Here is a 15067-nt window from a genome sequence, read left to right as displayed (position 1 = left end):
CGTGTTACAATGCTAATTGTAATTATACGCTAATCTAAGACATTGCATTCAACAGTTTTGCTGAAGATACTCTTCAGTGCACTAGGAGTTACCCAATAGTAAGTTCCTTAATTCCGTATTAAACTGCACTACTTTGCCTACATGACCGTTCATGTGCTCTGGTAAGATGCTGAAAATGAGGGCTTGCTGAAAGCTAATGCCTCCGAAATTTTTTTTCTGTTCTCAATATCGATTAACGTATTACATCTGATGCATATTACTCGGTCGACTTCCCCGCTTCGCTGCGTCAAGCTGCAACTGTCTGCCGCTAGAGGGCTCATAAGTGTAACGTCTAACACGGCTGTGTGTAACGTTAATTATGTCGGTGAGTGAGAAACTGCGTGCTGTAATCGAGTTTCTAGCTGCAGAAATCGTCCCTCCCATAAAGAATGAAAGCTGTGCTACAGTTATGACTGTATGGACATCAATAATGTGCGACGTTGGATTGTTCGTGCTCGTAGTAAGGGAAACGGTGGTGCCAACCTCAACGTGAGTGACAGAATTCAGATTGGACGACGTTGTAGGCAATCGACCAGGCTCACTGGAGTCGGGTTGATGAATTCATCAGAGAAAATCGTCGGATAACGCAGACGCAGATCGTAGGTAAGTGTATCATATAAGCACTGTAGAACTGTAGTACAGAAAACTGTGTACACGATGAATACCTCAAATGTTCACACCTGACATAAAACCGAGCCAACTGAACATCTGTCACAATTTCGTTCGCGTTTTGAGCATGAGGGAGAAGGATTTCTCAACACTGAGGCAAGTGATAAAAGCTGGGTTCATCATTTTAACCCCGAACGCAGGAGAACATCAATGGAGTTTCGCTACAAAGGATCACCGACGAGAAAAGTACAAGAGCACGCCAGCAGGAGGCAAAGTCATGTTAACAATATTACAGGATGTTCAGAGTGTGGTGTATTTGGAATTCGCACCTAAAGGCACTGTCATAAGCTACGCAAGGTACAGCGAGACCCTCAGAACACTGAAAGCACGAATTCGAAGGGTCCACACTTGGAGCATTCTCTCCTTGAGCATGACACGGACAGTCCTAATCTGTTTCCATAACTTAAATGACACTTCGCTTTGATAGAATGAAGCAGCTCAGACAGAGATGCGGTTGTAGCTCCATCAACAAATCAGTCTACAGCGACGGTATCAACAAACTGGTCTCTCGTTGGGAGAAATGTGTTCGTCCCTAGGGTGACTGTCTTGAGAAATTAATATGTAGACATGAAGAATAAAGATGTAGAAAGTTAATAGAGTTGGTTTTATTTAAAAAGCTTCAGGAGTTTCGACTTAAAACATTCGGAGGCATTATTTTTCAGCTCGTCGTCGTAGAATGTCTATGACAGAGTTTTAACTTAAGCCGCCAGCGCACGAGACGAGTTAGCTAACGTTGACATGGCGCACTACAAGCCTTGTGACGTCGTGTCTTGCTATTTCACGACGAGGAGCCACTTCGAAACATGAAACACAAAATAATTTCTGCGATATATTGGTAACCTGCCATGTAAAATACAACCAGTAGGAATCGAATGGTTCGAATGGCTCTGAGCACTACGGGACTTAACATCTGAGGTCATCAGTCCCCTAGAACTTAGAACTACTTAAACCTAACTAACCTAAAGACATCACACACATCCATGCCCGAGGCAGGATTCGAACCTGCGACCGTAGCGGTCACACGGTTCCAAACTGAAGCGCCTAGAACCGCACAGCCACTCCGGCCGGCAGTAGGAATCAAGAACGCTACGTACGTCACAAGTAGAAAACAAGACGCCGTATTGTAATTGTATTCAGCAGAAGCCCATATTCGGTGGGTTTTATGTTATTATACCTTACACCCTATGAATATATGTTGTTTCTAAGCACCAGCACACTGAATATCTCGAGAACGATTTGTTATTGCTACGATTTGCTGTAATAAAGTGACGGGAAACTTCATATTGGTTGTTAAATAATGTTCGTATTCAGTTATTTTCGCGTTATAACTTATGAGAGTAAGCTATTTTAAGGCAACGACCCACTGAAGATTCAGGAAAACATGTCGTTATTGTTAGGATTTCTCATAAATAAATGTCAATTAATAACACTTAGATCATTATGTCTTTAAAAGATAGTGACATGAAATACATGAGTGCTAGCAACTCAGAGCAGTGTATTTGGTTGACCTGCTGTGTTGCGGAACCGCTGGTAGAGTGGAGAGTTCGAATCTTGCTGTGCACAATTTCTTTTCACGTTTGCATTTTCTAAATGGTCTTGGGACTTTTCTATGAAATTCTTAGAAATAATGTCTGCAATATTTGATGTTACGTATATATAAGTGCACTCTCTGTCAGTAGCGAGTTTGTTCGATTTGTTGTTCTTTTATAAGATTATGTCCTCACTCATTGGAAATGTAGCTTAAATTTTTGGCCCATTCCATGTTCAGAAATATTGAAGCTTTTATTTATGTATACCACAGACGGAACAACGTACATTGATCATCCAAAACATTAATATCACCGACTTTCTGTCGATGTAAACCCGTCCAAGCAATAGTAGTGTCACCTGCCAAGCAATGACTGCTAGTCAGACACATGCACGGTACATGCAGGATCAGGGACCGTGTTGTTTCTGTGTAGATCGGGGAAAGCGTGCGATCCATCTAACGGCGGGGAGGGGGGGGGGGGGGGCAGACTGCGATAGGCCGGAGTCTCGGCACGAGCAGTTCCTAAACTGCACGACTTGTCAGGCGTTCGAGAAGTGCTGTAGCGAGTGCCTTCAACACGTCGTAAAATCAAGGTGAAACCACGCCCAGAACCTCTGCGTTGGGCGGCCAGTCCTCGCTAAAGAAGTCGGACGTCGTAGACTAGGCACACTAGTAAAACAGGAAAGGCAGCAAACTGTGGCCAACCAACAGGCTTTGATGCTGGGCAGAGTACAAGTGTGTCTGAACATGCAATGCACTGAACATTGCCAACATTGGACCTCTATAGCTGATGACCTATGCATGTACCAATGTTAACACCACGAGATCGGCAAATACCACCGACTTGGGTACATGACCATTGGCACTGGACGTCGTTCGAGCAAGGCACCATGATGGCCAAGGAATATGATACTCTGGTTGCAGACCATGTACACCCCTTCATACTGATCATGTTTCCCAATGGCAGTGACATTTTTCAACAAGATAATCCGCCATGTGACAAAGCCAGAAGTGTGATGGAGTGGTCCGAGAAACACAGTGACGAGTTACAATAGATGTGCTGGCCCCTACTTTCCACACCAGAACCTGATCGAACACATCTGAGATGTGGTTGAATGTGGTGTCAGAGCTCAACGCCCACTCCCCACAACTTATGGGAATTAAATGACTTGTGTGAGCAGATGCAGTGCCAGCTTACTCGAGCGACCTACCAAAGCTTCACTGCTTCCATGCCACAATGCGTTGCTGCTGTTAGCTGTGCCAAAGATGGAGATACTGGGTAATAGCTAGGTGGTCATAATGTTGTGGCTGATCAGTGTAACTAGCATGTGATCAAAAGGGGAAACGTGCGTTTAGTCCATCTAATGTAGGATTTCTATGCACGTCCATTTTCGTGAACAGCTTGTATGGTTTGTGAGACAAATAAAGCCGACAAGTGCCGCTGGAGAGCGCTGAGAGTGCAAAATCAAGTTAACCAGCTCGCCCCATTTTCCGACGACCCCTTTGTGTCACTGGCTATACCCTCTTTGTGCACGGCAACGTTAGCTGCCTCGTCCCGTGTACCGACGGTTTTGCAATAGAATTTTGCACAGAGGCTACTGAGTGGCCAGCTGACCTTGACAATGAGGCCAAAGCAGATGAAGGTGTTGTAGGCGTTGAAGGCGAGCTGCGGCAGGTCGTCAGGGGTGTCCATGACGAGGTTGGCCGCGCTGCCCAGGAGGAGGATGACGTGGCCCAGCAGCACCCCGCCCAGTGCCAGGCGGTGGGGGCGGCGCCGGCCTGGGGGCGGCAGCCACAGCCCCAGCAGTCGCAGGCCCCTCACCACCGACGCTACTGGCCACACAAGCTCCTCCATCTGCGCATGCGCAATACGGAATGAGCTCTACAGTGTTTAGCCTGCCTTCTGGGGAAATGTGCTTTATAGGCGGTAGAGCACTGCCATCTGTGCGCGGTCGCATAAGGCGAATAATTTTTACAGCATTCGACGCCCACACATTTTCTGCCAAGGAACCACAGTATTGGCTGCTAATGACAACAGGTGGCAAGACTGGAGGTATCCAATGGTGGGGACAAAATGAGGCTACGGAGCATAGTTGAACTGCTTCGTTGATGAGTAACTCACAACAGTGCTACAGTGCTAGTGGTTCTGATACAAAGGAGAGCAATGACAACGATAAACAAAGCAAACATTGCATTATATCTACGATAATAGCTGCCGAACTTGGCATTTCGTCAGAAAGGAACCCAAGGAATTTCTCAGAGTGAGAACTAAGTGGCAGATGAAATATTAGCGATTCTGCAAAATGAGTCAGTGCAATGTCGCATACATTCGACTTTGTGGGCAATGTGCATGATGAGTACAGTGATGACGATACTTGCTTAACAAGTGAAAGTGATACTGAAACGCCGGACTGAATGGCCGAGCGGTTCTAGGCGCTACAGTCTGGAACCGCGCGACCGCTACATCCACATCTACATCTACAACAATACTCCGCAAGCCACCTGACGATGAGTAGAGGAGGATACTTTTGGTACCGAAACCTGATCCCCGCTACCCTGTTCCGCTAGCGAATGGTGCGTGGAAAGAATGATTGTCGGTAAGCCTCTATTCTAATTTCTCGTTGTGGTCATGTCGCGAGATGTACATGGGAGGAAGTAAACTGATGTTCGCCTCTTCCCCGAAAAGTACTGTCTCAGAGTCTAAATAGTAAACCATGATGCACAGCTCTTCTCCTGTAGTGTCTGCGACTGGAGTTTCTTGAGCATCTCTGTAACATACACGCACCCAGTAATAGGCCAGTTGGTTTAGAATCTAAATGGGAAATAATTTCTAAAATGGTTTTATTGTTTTAATGGCTTCATTTGTGTGGCCCAATATGTCTTTTCTAGGTTCCCTACCTCCCCCCCCCTCCCTGCCCCTCCCCAACTCCGGCGGAGTTATGCTGAAGTGGTGAGGGGTAAAAATGTACCCAGAAACGGGGTATTCTTCGGTTTTACGGTTATATCTCGTGAAGGACTTACAATGTCGAAAACTTGGTCCTTTTAAAAGTCATAAGGCATTAGATTCTGAATTTAATGAGACCAGATGCATATTTTTTGGACCATCCGTTCCCATACCAGTGCTCACCAAAGTTTGACAGACCCATCCAATATTGAAAAATGGTTTCATAAAGAATGTAATGAGATCTACTCAACCGATATTAAGATATTAATACGGAGACATGATAAGAAACACAATTCTTGAAATAAGTTAGTGATGATTATAGTTCATAATAACTGAAACTTAAAGGTATGAAGATGAAAAGGGGAAAAATAGGTAGGTTCACAAATTTCACAGATGACGGCGTTTGACTGTCGGTGGGCCCCTCGGCTACTCAAAGCCTGTAATTTTCGTCGCCCTATATATGCAGTCCAGGTCTTTGTCAACATCTGCTTCATCAGTTTCTTCCGGTTGGAGGGAGTTACCGCTTGCAGTTGATACTAGTCAATGAGCACTGAATCTCAGCCTTCCGATACCAACAACTACCTGCACACCCCTTGTTGCACTTGCAGAAAATTGAGGAGAGACTGTGTACCTGGTTCGTTGGAGCCAGGAACGGGGGTCAAGACCAAACTTTGAAGCCTGCCATCCCCCGAGGAGGGGATCTCTCTGCTGTCCTAACCCCTTTTGTACTTGCAGGTAACTACCCGAGCAATGTTGGTGGGATGCTTCGGATGTTGGTGGTAGGGATGCCAGGTTGAATTTGGACATCACGAGGGCTTTGGAAAACAGGTCGAATCGCAGTTTAAAGTCCTACCTCCGTGGAGTGTTGTTAAGAATAGTAGTCCAGCTTGAGCTTGAGTGTAGTGCTTGATTTCTTCTATCAGACATTTATTTTCGACCAACAGCTTGACCGCATTCGTCTTGCCCTGCTTAAAGAGTGCTGCAGCTGTGTTACATGCGCTTATGCCATGGAAAAATATGATGCAGTTTGCCAGTTTGAAGCTGTTTGGACCAAATACTTTTTATTGGGTCGCAGGTTTTGAGAAATGTATGTTTTCTGATGGTGTGGCTAGGTCATTGAGCATGACGAGGTCAATATCGTCACCAACTACCATAACCTCATCAAACTCTTGTGATACCCCAAGAACCGTGGCAACAATCAGGTGGTCTGCATCTTCTTTAGCTTGCTGTACTGAGAAACCTTCACCTTCAAACCTCTCAGTAAGCAAGCTAAGGAGGCGCTCTTCATTTCTGTCGTTGGAAAGGAATTGCTCCTGTGTAACTCGGTAATGATAACCTCAGGACTGGTGTGTCGCTTGCTTCGGCAGAGGCGCTCTTGGTGGGCAGATATTATGAGTAGCCATCAAACACCACACTCGCTGCACTTACATTGTAATGTCTTTTTAGGTGTTCGACGTATGTGATTAGGATTAATTGGAATGTTTTACAATTTTCCGCACAATGCGGTGGAGAAGAAATCCACCATCGATGACAAAAGGTGCTTCTTCCAGGTTTACCTCATTCAGTGGTGTGAACAAGTCATATAGCACTGAACTCGATCGAACAGGGAGAGGGGAGTGCGTGCTGGCTCACAATGGAAGAATTCTTTAAGCTGTCCATCGGATTTCTTGAGAAGTGCAATCAGGTAGAACATGGTTTCAGGTATCACTGGTACACACCCCCCCCCCCCCCCCCCCCCAACAATGGTCACCTTAGATTTTAATCCTTGTATACTCATTACAATTTTTTGCACGTGTAACGAGGGGTGTGCAGGTGGTTGTGGGCGTCGGAAGCCTTGGGATTCTGTACTCATAGACTGATGTCAATTGCACGGGGAACTAGCGCTCTAACTCCCTCCAGCAAAAACAAACTGACGAACCAGATGTTGACAAAGATCGGGACTGCACATATAGATCGACGAAAATTACTGACTTTGAGGAACCTAGTGATGGGGCGATGGATTGTGAATCGAAAATTACAGAGTCTGAGGAACCGAGCGGCCCAACGACAACCAAACGTCGACGTCTGCGAAATTTGTGTACCTACCTAATTTTTCCCGTTTCATCTTCACGCCATAAACTACAGTTTTTGTTATTATGAAATATAATCATCACTAATTGATTTCAAGACCTGTGTTTCTTATCCTATCTCCATATCAGTTGAATGGATCCCATCATATTCTACATGAAACCATTTTTTACGGTTGTCTTTTTACATATTATGTATTTCTAATGTTTTATTGTATTCCTATACTTACTAAGTACAAGACTAGTACAATGGAGTGCTATAGTACTATGTTCAATGTAATGTTAATAACACTTATTGAAGAACTGCGTTTTAGTCTTCATTGGTGATGAGAACGGTACAGCTTTAAGGTGGAACTGTACGGAAATGGGTTGTGCAAAAATTCACTTTTTGTCTTCTCCAACGTAGAATTATTTGCTTTAAGACTTTTGTGTAGACAAATTTATTGATAGATGGGTTAATTTAGATGATATTACCAAAAAACACAAGTTAAGACGAAATTTTTTCCTATGTGTGTAACATTTGTCCAACTTTGATGAGCTCTAGTGTGGGAACAGGTGGAACAAACAAAAAAATGCCTAGTCTCATTCATTTCAGAATTTAATGCCTTACAAGTTTTGAAAGGACAATGTTTTAGATATTGTGAGTCCTTTATGAGATGTAACAGTAAATCCGAGAAATGCTTCTGTTGTTGGGGGTACAGTTTTACCCATCACCTATGCACGACACCGCCGGGGAGGAGGGGGGGGGGGAGGCGGCGGCCAGTGGTGGTGGTGGTGGGGGTGGAGGGGTTCGGATAGTCATATTGGACTAAAAATGAAGGCATTAAAACAATAAAACCTAGCAAAAGCGTCACTCTTCGCAGGATCTTCTTTATCTGTTGTATCAGTCCTGATTAGTAAGGATTCCAGATTGATGAACGGTGTTCAAGAATCGGTAGAAAAAGTGCTTTGGAAGCTACTTCTTTCGTGGATGAGTTACATTTGCTCGAGATTCTTGCTATAGATCTCAGTCTAGCATCTGCTTTTCCTTCTGTTTGTTTTATATGTTCATTCCGCTTAAGGTATCTGTTGACACTTATTCCAAGATATTTTACGGCAGATACTATTTCCAGAGGTTTGTTCAAATGGTTCAGGATTCGAACCTGCAACCGTAGCTGTCACGCGGTTCCAGACTGTAGCGCCTAGAACCGCTCGGCCACCCCGGCCGGCCCAGGGGTTTGCCATTAGTAGTGTAGCTGTTGGTAGTGGACTTCATAAATAATTACATTGTATTTCTCGAAGTTAGAAAATTATTGACCATTGATCTCGCATACTTTTGGGATAACAAAAGGAAAAAAATAACATCAGAAGGGAGGAACTGATCACCTAATTTAAAGAAGGGTAAGAAAAACAACACAATTACTACTGGAATGTTAGGAAAAAGGTGAAACTTATGCTGAAGATCAAATAGCATGCAACGTGTTACTTTATTACGAGTATCTCACATAAACCTGTTATGCTCTTTGTATTTTAAATGAATGTTTCATGCTGTGGATTTAGATTGCAGCAAACGATGAAACTGGTTGTTTTTGCGCACATCCTGGAGGCGCTACATGCAGAGTAGGCATTCCTGCATTTAAATCATTTTTCAGCAGAAGTGGACTTAAGGGGTGTTTTGCAATCAGCGATTCAACTGGATTTTGTTATGTCTGTTCCTACCACTACATTATTTTATATACTTTGATAGTAGTCCTTCCTGTAACGCTACTTCAGTATCACTGTGGACTGAACGTAGACACACACCGCTTCGAAGCCGAAAATTATTCTACTAATTTGTGGCAATTTAAGATACTTTATTTTATGAAAAAAGACTTTTCGTGACGCTTTCATGATCAGTTGTAATTAATTTATATTAGTACAGTGCATATTAAACAGCGTTTGCCGGCCGGTGTGGCCGAGCGGTTCTAGGCGCTTCAGTCTGGAACCGCGTGACCGCTACGGTCGCAGGTTCGAATTCTGCCTCGGGCATGGATGTGTGTGATGTCCTTAGGTTAGTTAGGTTTAAGTAGTTCTAAGTTCTAGGGGACTGATGACCTCAGATGTTAAGTCCCATAGTGCTCAGAGCCATTTGAACCATTTTTGAAACATCGTTTTTTCCTTGTTTTATTGAACACAAAAGATGAGCATAAGTGATACATGAATCAGCAACAACAGAGTATCATATATTATCTAAAAGAGTCTGTGTTCGGATAGTTTTTCGACTTCACTCTATATACAATATGTTAGAAGCAATTCGTTTCATTGCATGTTATGCTGTGTTAACATACAGTAAGCCTGTGCAGTTCAACTTAACGATGAAGCGTGTGGTCTCACTAATTCTGTCAGCGACTGTACTCCAAAAATGGGTTGTCAGTAAAGTAATCACAAACCCATAAAGAAGTTTTTATCGACTTACTTTTCGTCGTTTTCTTAGCAGTTTATTTGGTGGGCACGTTCTCCACTTGCTTTGTTGTCCACAAAGTTTTCGATATTAATTTTCGTTATGAAGTGGAATGTGTGAAGTTAGAACTTGGAGGAGAATAAGTGGCAATAATTTAACCTAGTCACATCAAAGGACTAGCGGAGGTCGTGGAATTTAAATCGTGTGACAAGCTCAGCTCGCTAACGCGCGCTTCAGTAATTCAAAGCATTGAGTTCAATTTGTAGCTTCTAAATGGGTCTTAAACCTATTCTAAAAATTGTATCCCAAGATCACTGGGAAGAAAAGAAAATCAGCTACACCAACTTCAGGACCCACGTTGGACACGGGGGGAAGACGGTTCAAATTTCTGTGCGGCCATTCAGATTTAGGTTTTCCGCGATTCGCTACAGGCAAATGCTACGATGGTCCCTTTGAAAAGGACACGGACCATTTCCTTCCCAATCCTTTGCCAGCCCGAGCTTGTGCTACCGTTCTCTAATGACCTCGTTGTCCACAGAACGCTAAACTCTAATCGTCCTTACGAGACTTGAGGAAAAAACATGGGCTCATTTCCTGGCGTACGTATTCGTAACAGAGAAGAAGAAAAATGTCAGAAATAGGTGTTTTGTGTGCTACTTAAGAGGAAAAAGAAGTGAAAGCGCATGTCAGTGTAGTACCTGTCGTGTTACTCCACATTTAGAAGCTGGTCGTAGGTTGTGTTCCAAAAATGAATAGCATAGAGACAGAAGTGATGACACTTTCTGCAGGATCTGACCATCATTATGCAGGACAACGCTCAAGCACGTACAGTGAAAGCTGTTACTGATTTGTTTGACGCCAGCCGGGGTGGCCGAACGGTTCTAGACGCTACAGTCTGGAACCGCGCGACCGCTGCGGTCGCAGGTTCGAATCCTGCCTCGGGCATGGATGTGTGTGATGTCCTTAGGTTAGTTAGGTTTAAGTAGTTCTAAGTTCTAGGGGACTGATGACCTCAGAAGTTAAGTCCCATAGTGCTCGGAGCCATTTGAATCATTTGAGCCATTTGTTTGACTGATGGGGCTGCTAAGCTCTATACCACCTGAACCGTGCATTTAACTTTCAAAACCTTTTCTTAAGAATTTATTTACTAGCGATTCATCAAGAACATTAACATATTTAATCACACTATGTGAAAGTGGAAGTAGTTACCAATTAGTAACTGATGAAATAAATTAATTTTTTTTAATAAATGGAAATTTTATTCCCAAAAGCCCTTTTTTTAAACAGATTTAAAATTATAATCAGCAAGCACCCTGTCAATATCAAGTTACAATTTAGTCAGAGGCAGAAATAACATTTTCTTTTTGTTGATAGTATGAGCTTTCGGGCTGAGAACCCTGCCGCTACCTTTTAACACGGCCGTAGTCAAGACCGCTCACAGGAACCTCTGAAAGATTACACTGGTGAAAATCTGCAACACACCAGATTATTTTAAACTAAAAATTTTAAAAACACACATACACACAAACTATGCACCCCGTAAGAGGGATGGAAATGGTACAAAACACTCACGTTAAAAATTATTTGCCACCGAGAGTGCAACTTGTTTTTGAAAGAACTCTTACGGTGGAAGGGTGGCAACTTTATATACTAAAATGACAATTTAAATAAAACCCATGAAATGCAGTTTTACATAAAATGTACCAACATGCTCTACATTACACATATACCACCTCACAAGATGATAGGCAAGATAAAAAGATATTTCAGAAATTCGGCCTTTACACCTTAAGCAATAAATTCGTTAACACCGAATCCGACAAACATGACAGAGGCAGCTATTAACGTATGGCAGATTGACAGGGGGATTACTGAAAAATCCGAACCGCAGATGGTTCTAGCCCGTCCCAACTTCACAAGGGAAAACGGACCACCCAATTCATAAATAACCATCTTCCCGCGGGTGGGTAAACGGAGAAGAATGGTGGGACGACACCAAAACAAAGCGGCTGGTGACCTAACCAAGACGACAAGTAGAACTTAACAAGTAAATGAAACAACATATCTCCAATCACTTAACTTCTAATAAACTGCGATTTCTGGCGAAGACCTAGCGCAGCACCCCCAACGCTCTCCCGTACCGTCCACTGCCAGCCGCTTCAACGGACGCAGGAAGGTGCGCCGATCTCCCGTCTCGCGGCGTCGCAGCTCGCCCCGGCTAGCCCGATGTCGTGGTTTAACTCCTGTTGCTCTTGTGTCGACCGCGAAGCCACTACCCCTTTCTATACGGCGCGGCCCACTGGACTCACGTGGCGACCTCACATGCGCCGACGCTCAAGGTGGACCAGTCATCTTGTGTCTCAATGTGCGACCGACCAACCGACCGATCCAACCGCCAATAATCGTTGCCCAAGCAACTCGAGCAGACTGGTGGCCTAACGCGCAGACTCATGTGCAGGAACACAGCCCCGTCTGGGCGACCACTAGCTGAGTTCTGTTACTGGCGGAGTGGCAAGACTCTCATTTTCTGGCTTTAAAGTTTGATCCTAACAACAGCCATACTAGCACTCCGAAGACAGACAGACACTCACTGCCGCATAAATGCAAACGAGAGACTGACCAGCAACTGGTGACGCGAGACTGACCCAGCCTCACTCGGACTGAAAAATGCACGTGAACAGGCAACTTTTCCCCTTTCCCACCAGAGGGAGACACCAAAGCTGCGATTGCCACAGCGGCGCAACCGCCAGAAACGGAAGGCGACTGCTTTACACTACGCGCTGCGGCACGCTCTTCCAAACAACAAATTTTACCACGGCTCAGTGACTGCTTCGAAGGTCACTAAAACTTTGAAACACGTATCAATTTTGTACGATCTGTAAATAAGCAGTTCCACCCCTCCTACATAGAGGTGACTCTCCGAAGATAAGTCATCGTAGCACAAGATGAATACGATCTCGATTTTTTGATACAACGATTGGATCAATAATATGTCAAATGAGGGCTGCAGATGATATCTGGTAGTGAGTAGGGACATTATCTTTGAAGTATATATCAATGAGGGAACAGTGTCAGACAGGTAGCAAAATTTAAATGTCTAGGGCCGTATATTGACAAAAATGTATTGGGTAATGTGGAAGTGAAGTACAAAATACAGTAGAACAAAGCAGGGAAGTATTAGAGTGGATGAATTCTTTTTGGTGGGACAGGAACATTCCCAACAAGAAGAAGAAAAGAATGGTTCAAATGGCTCTTAGCACTATGGGACTTAACATATAAGGTCATCAGTCCCCTAAAACTTAGAACTAATTGAATCTAACTAACCTAAGGATATCACACACATCCATGCCCGAGGCAGGATTCGAAGCTGCGACCGTAGGGGTCGCGCGGTTCCAGACTGACGCGCCTAGAACCGCTCGGCCACACCTGCCGGCGAAAAGAATGGGTCGGCTAGCGGTTGGATCTGTCCTGTGATATGAATCAGAACTGACATTAAAGGAATGATAACTGTAGAAATGGCTTACGGAAGAGCGCCAGAATATCAACAGAATATCAAGAGTCGTGCGCGCGCTCGTGTGTGTGTGTGTGTGTGTGTGTGTGTGTGTGTGTGTGTGTGTGTGTGTGAGAGAGAGAGAGAGAGAGAGAGAGAGAGAGACAGAGACAGAGAGGGTTTGTGGGTTAGGGGCGCTGAACGACGAGGTTCCCGAGCTAGAATGAGGAGAAATGGAATAAAGATAGATGGGATTGAAAGAAAATCATTAAACTGTCTTCTACATTCATTGAGAATGGCAGATCATCGATGGCCAATGAAAAGAGGCTTAGCCGAAAATATTAGTAATACACTAAAACGCTCTTACTAATTGATCTTTGTACTAATTAATCCTGTATAATAATAACAACGACAATAATGTTCAAAAGTGTGTGATATCTTACAGTACTTAACTGCTAAGGTCATCAGTCCCTAAGCTTACACACTATCCTAAGGACAAACACACACACCCACGCCCGAGGGAGGACTCGAATCTCCGCCGAGACCAGCCGAACAGTCCATGACTGCATCGCCCTAGACTGCTCGGCTAATCCCGCGCGGCCACGGCAATAATAACAATAATGATATCGAAAATGTGGCCCATTGTGATGTGTTCGAGGCAACCACGGTGTAGTTAAAAGTCCCCTCGCTGGAGCAAGAAACCATGCGTTATAGGACAGGCTGATCTGCGTAGACAAGTGAGAAGGGCTTCATCTCGTCTGTGGTGCTGAAAAGACGCGCGCAGCGGCCTCTTGCCACGTGCGTTTGAGGTCCAATGAAGGACAGAGGACAACTCTCGGTGGAAACATGACGTCGCAAATTGTTTTTACTGTAACCTTTTAAGACTGAGACACAGCAGCAATAAATTTCAGTAAGCCGCTAGCAATTGAGGAAAGGTGCACCGATTCCTTGCTTACCGTGTGTCAGTACTGATGGCTTCTGGAGGGCAGATTCTCTCGCCTGCTTCATCGGCCGACATCACAGAAGCTGCGCTGATGGCAGCAGACTTAAAAGCGCCCCGAGATTGCGACACACACTTCGCCCCCTTTCTTGCCGTGACGCTTTGTCAAAACACGCTGGCGATTTCGAAGTCCGTTTGCAGGCGCTTTTCCCTTCTTGTTCTGAAGTATTTAACAGTGGTCTTGTCACTGGCAGACCAAAACGGCAATTCTGACGATTCTCCCAGTGCATTATGTACGATCCTGTTCTTTGATCAGCTTATTTTTCTTGCATCCCTCGTATTCGTCAACGACTGTAACATCATTCTTTATAGATTTCTAATCTCTTCTGAAACAGCACCTGTTGTTTCGTGTTCAGCAGACAGCAGCACACGAAGTACGCAAAGTGTTTGATAAATGAATACCACGTAATCCAGTAAAGAGTTTCCTAGCACACAGAATTCAACACATCGAAACTAAATCGGTGACTGCGATTCCATGATCTGGTACCCAGTAGTGACATGAAAATTTGTGCTGGACCGGGACACGAACCCCGGATTTCTCGCTTATCGCGTGCGATCGTCTTAACCATTTCGGCTCTCCATACATGCTCCCCGGAGCGACCCAAGCCTCCATATGTGTAGACAGGAAGCCACATGATGATAACACTGAGCCGCGCGGGATTAGCCGAGCGGTCTCAGGCGCTGCAGTCATGGACTGTGCGGCTGGTTCCGGCGGAGGTTCGAGTCCTCCCTCGGGCATGGGTGTGTGTGTTTGTCCTTAGGATAATTTAGGCTAAGTAGTGTGTAAGCTTAGGGACTGATGACCTTAGCAGTTAAGTCGCATAAGATTTCACACACATTTTAACATTTTTTTTGATAACACTGATCTCGATTTCTCGTCTCGTTCTCCCTGTTGTGGGAATCATAATAAGG

At 44.5% G+C, this 15067-nt stretch overlaps 1 protein-coding gene across 1 annotated transcript in view; it reads right to left on the bottom strand.

Annotated features, from left to right (window-relative positions):
* Nucleotides 1-15067, bottom strand: part of LOC124712371 — a 155072-nt gene that overhangs the window by 70897 nt on the left and 69108 nt on the right. Inside the window, exon 4 of the mRNA XM_047242667.1 lies at nt 3852-4091. Within this exon, the coding sequence (XP_047098623.1) occupies nt 3852-4091 (240 nt within the window). The remainder of the gene's footprint in view (nt 1-3851; nt 4092-15067) is intronic.

This window comes from Schistocerca piceifrons, chromosome 8 (assembly GCF_021461385.2).
Source record: "Schistocerca piceifrons isolate TAMUIC-IGC-003096 chromosome 8, iqSchPice1.1, whole genome shotgun sequence".
Taxonomy (NCBI): Eukaryota; Metazoa; Arthropoda; class Insecta; order Orthoptera; family Acrididae; genus Schistocerca; species Schistocerca piceifrons.
Note: the sequence above shows the minus strand (reverse complement) of the source record. Positions and strands in the feature narration are given on the sequence as shown.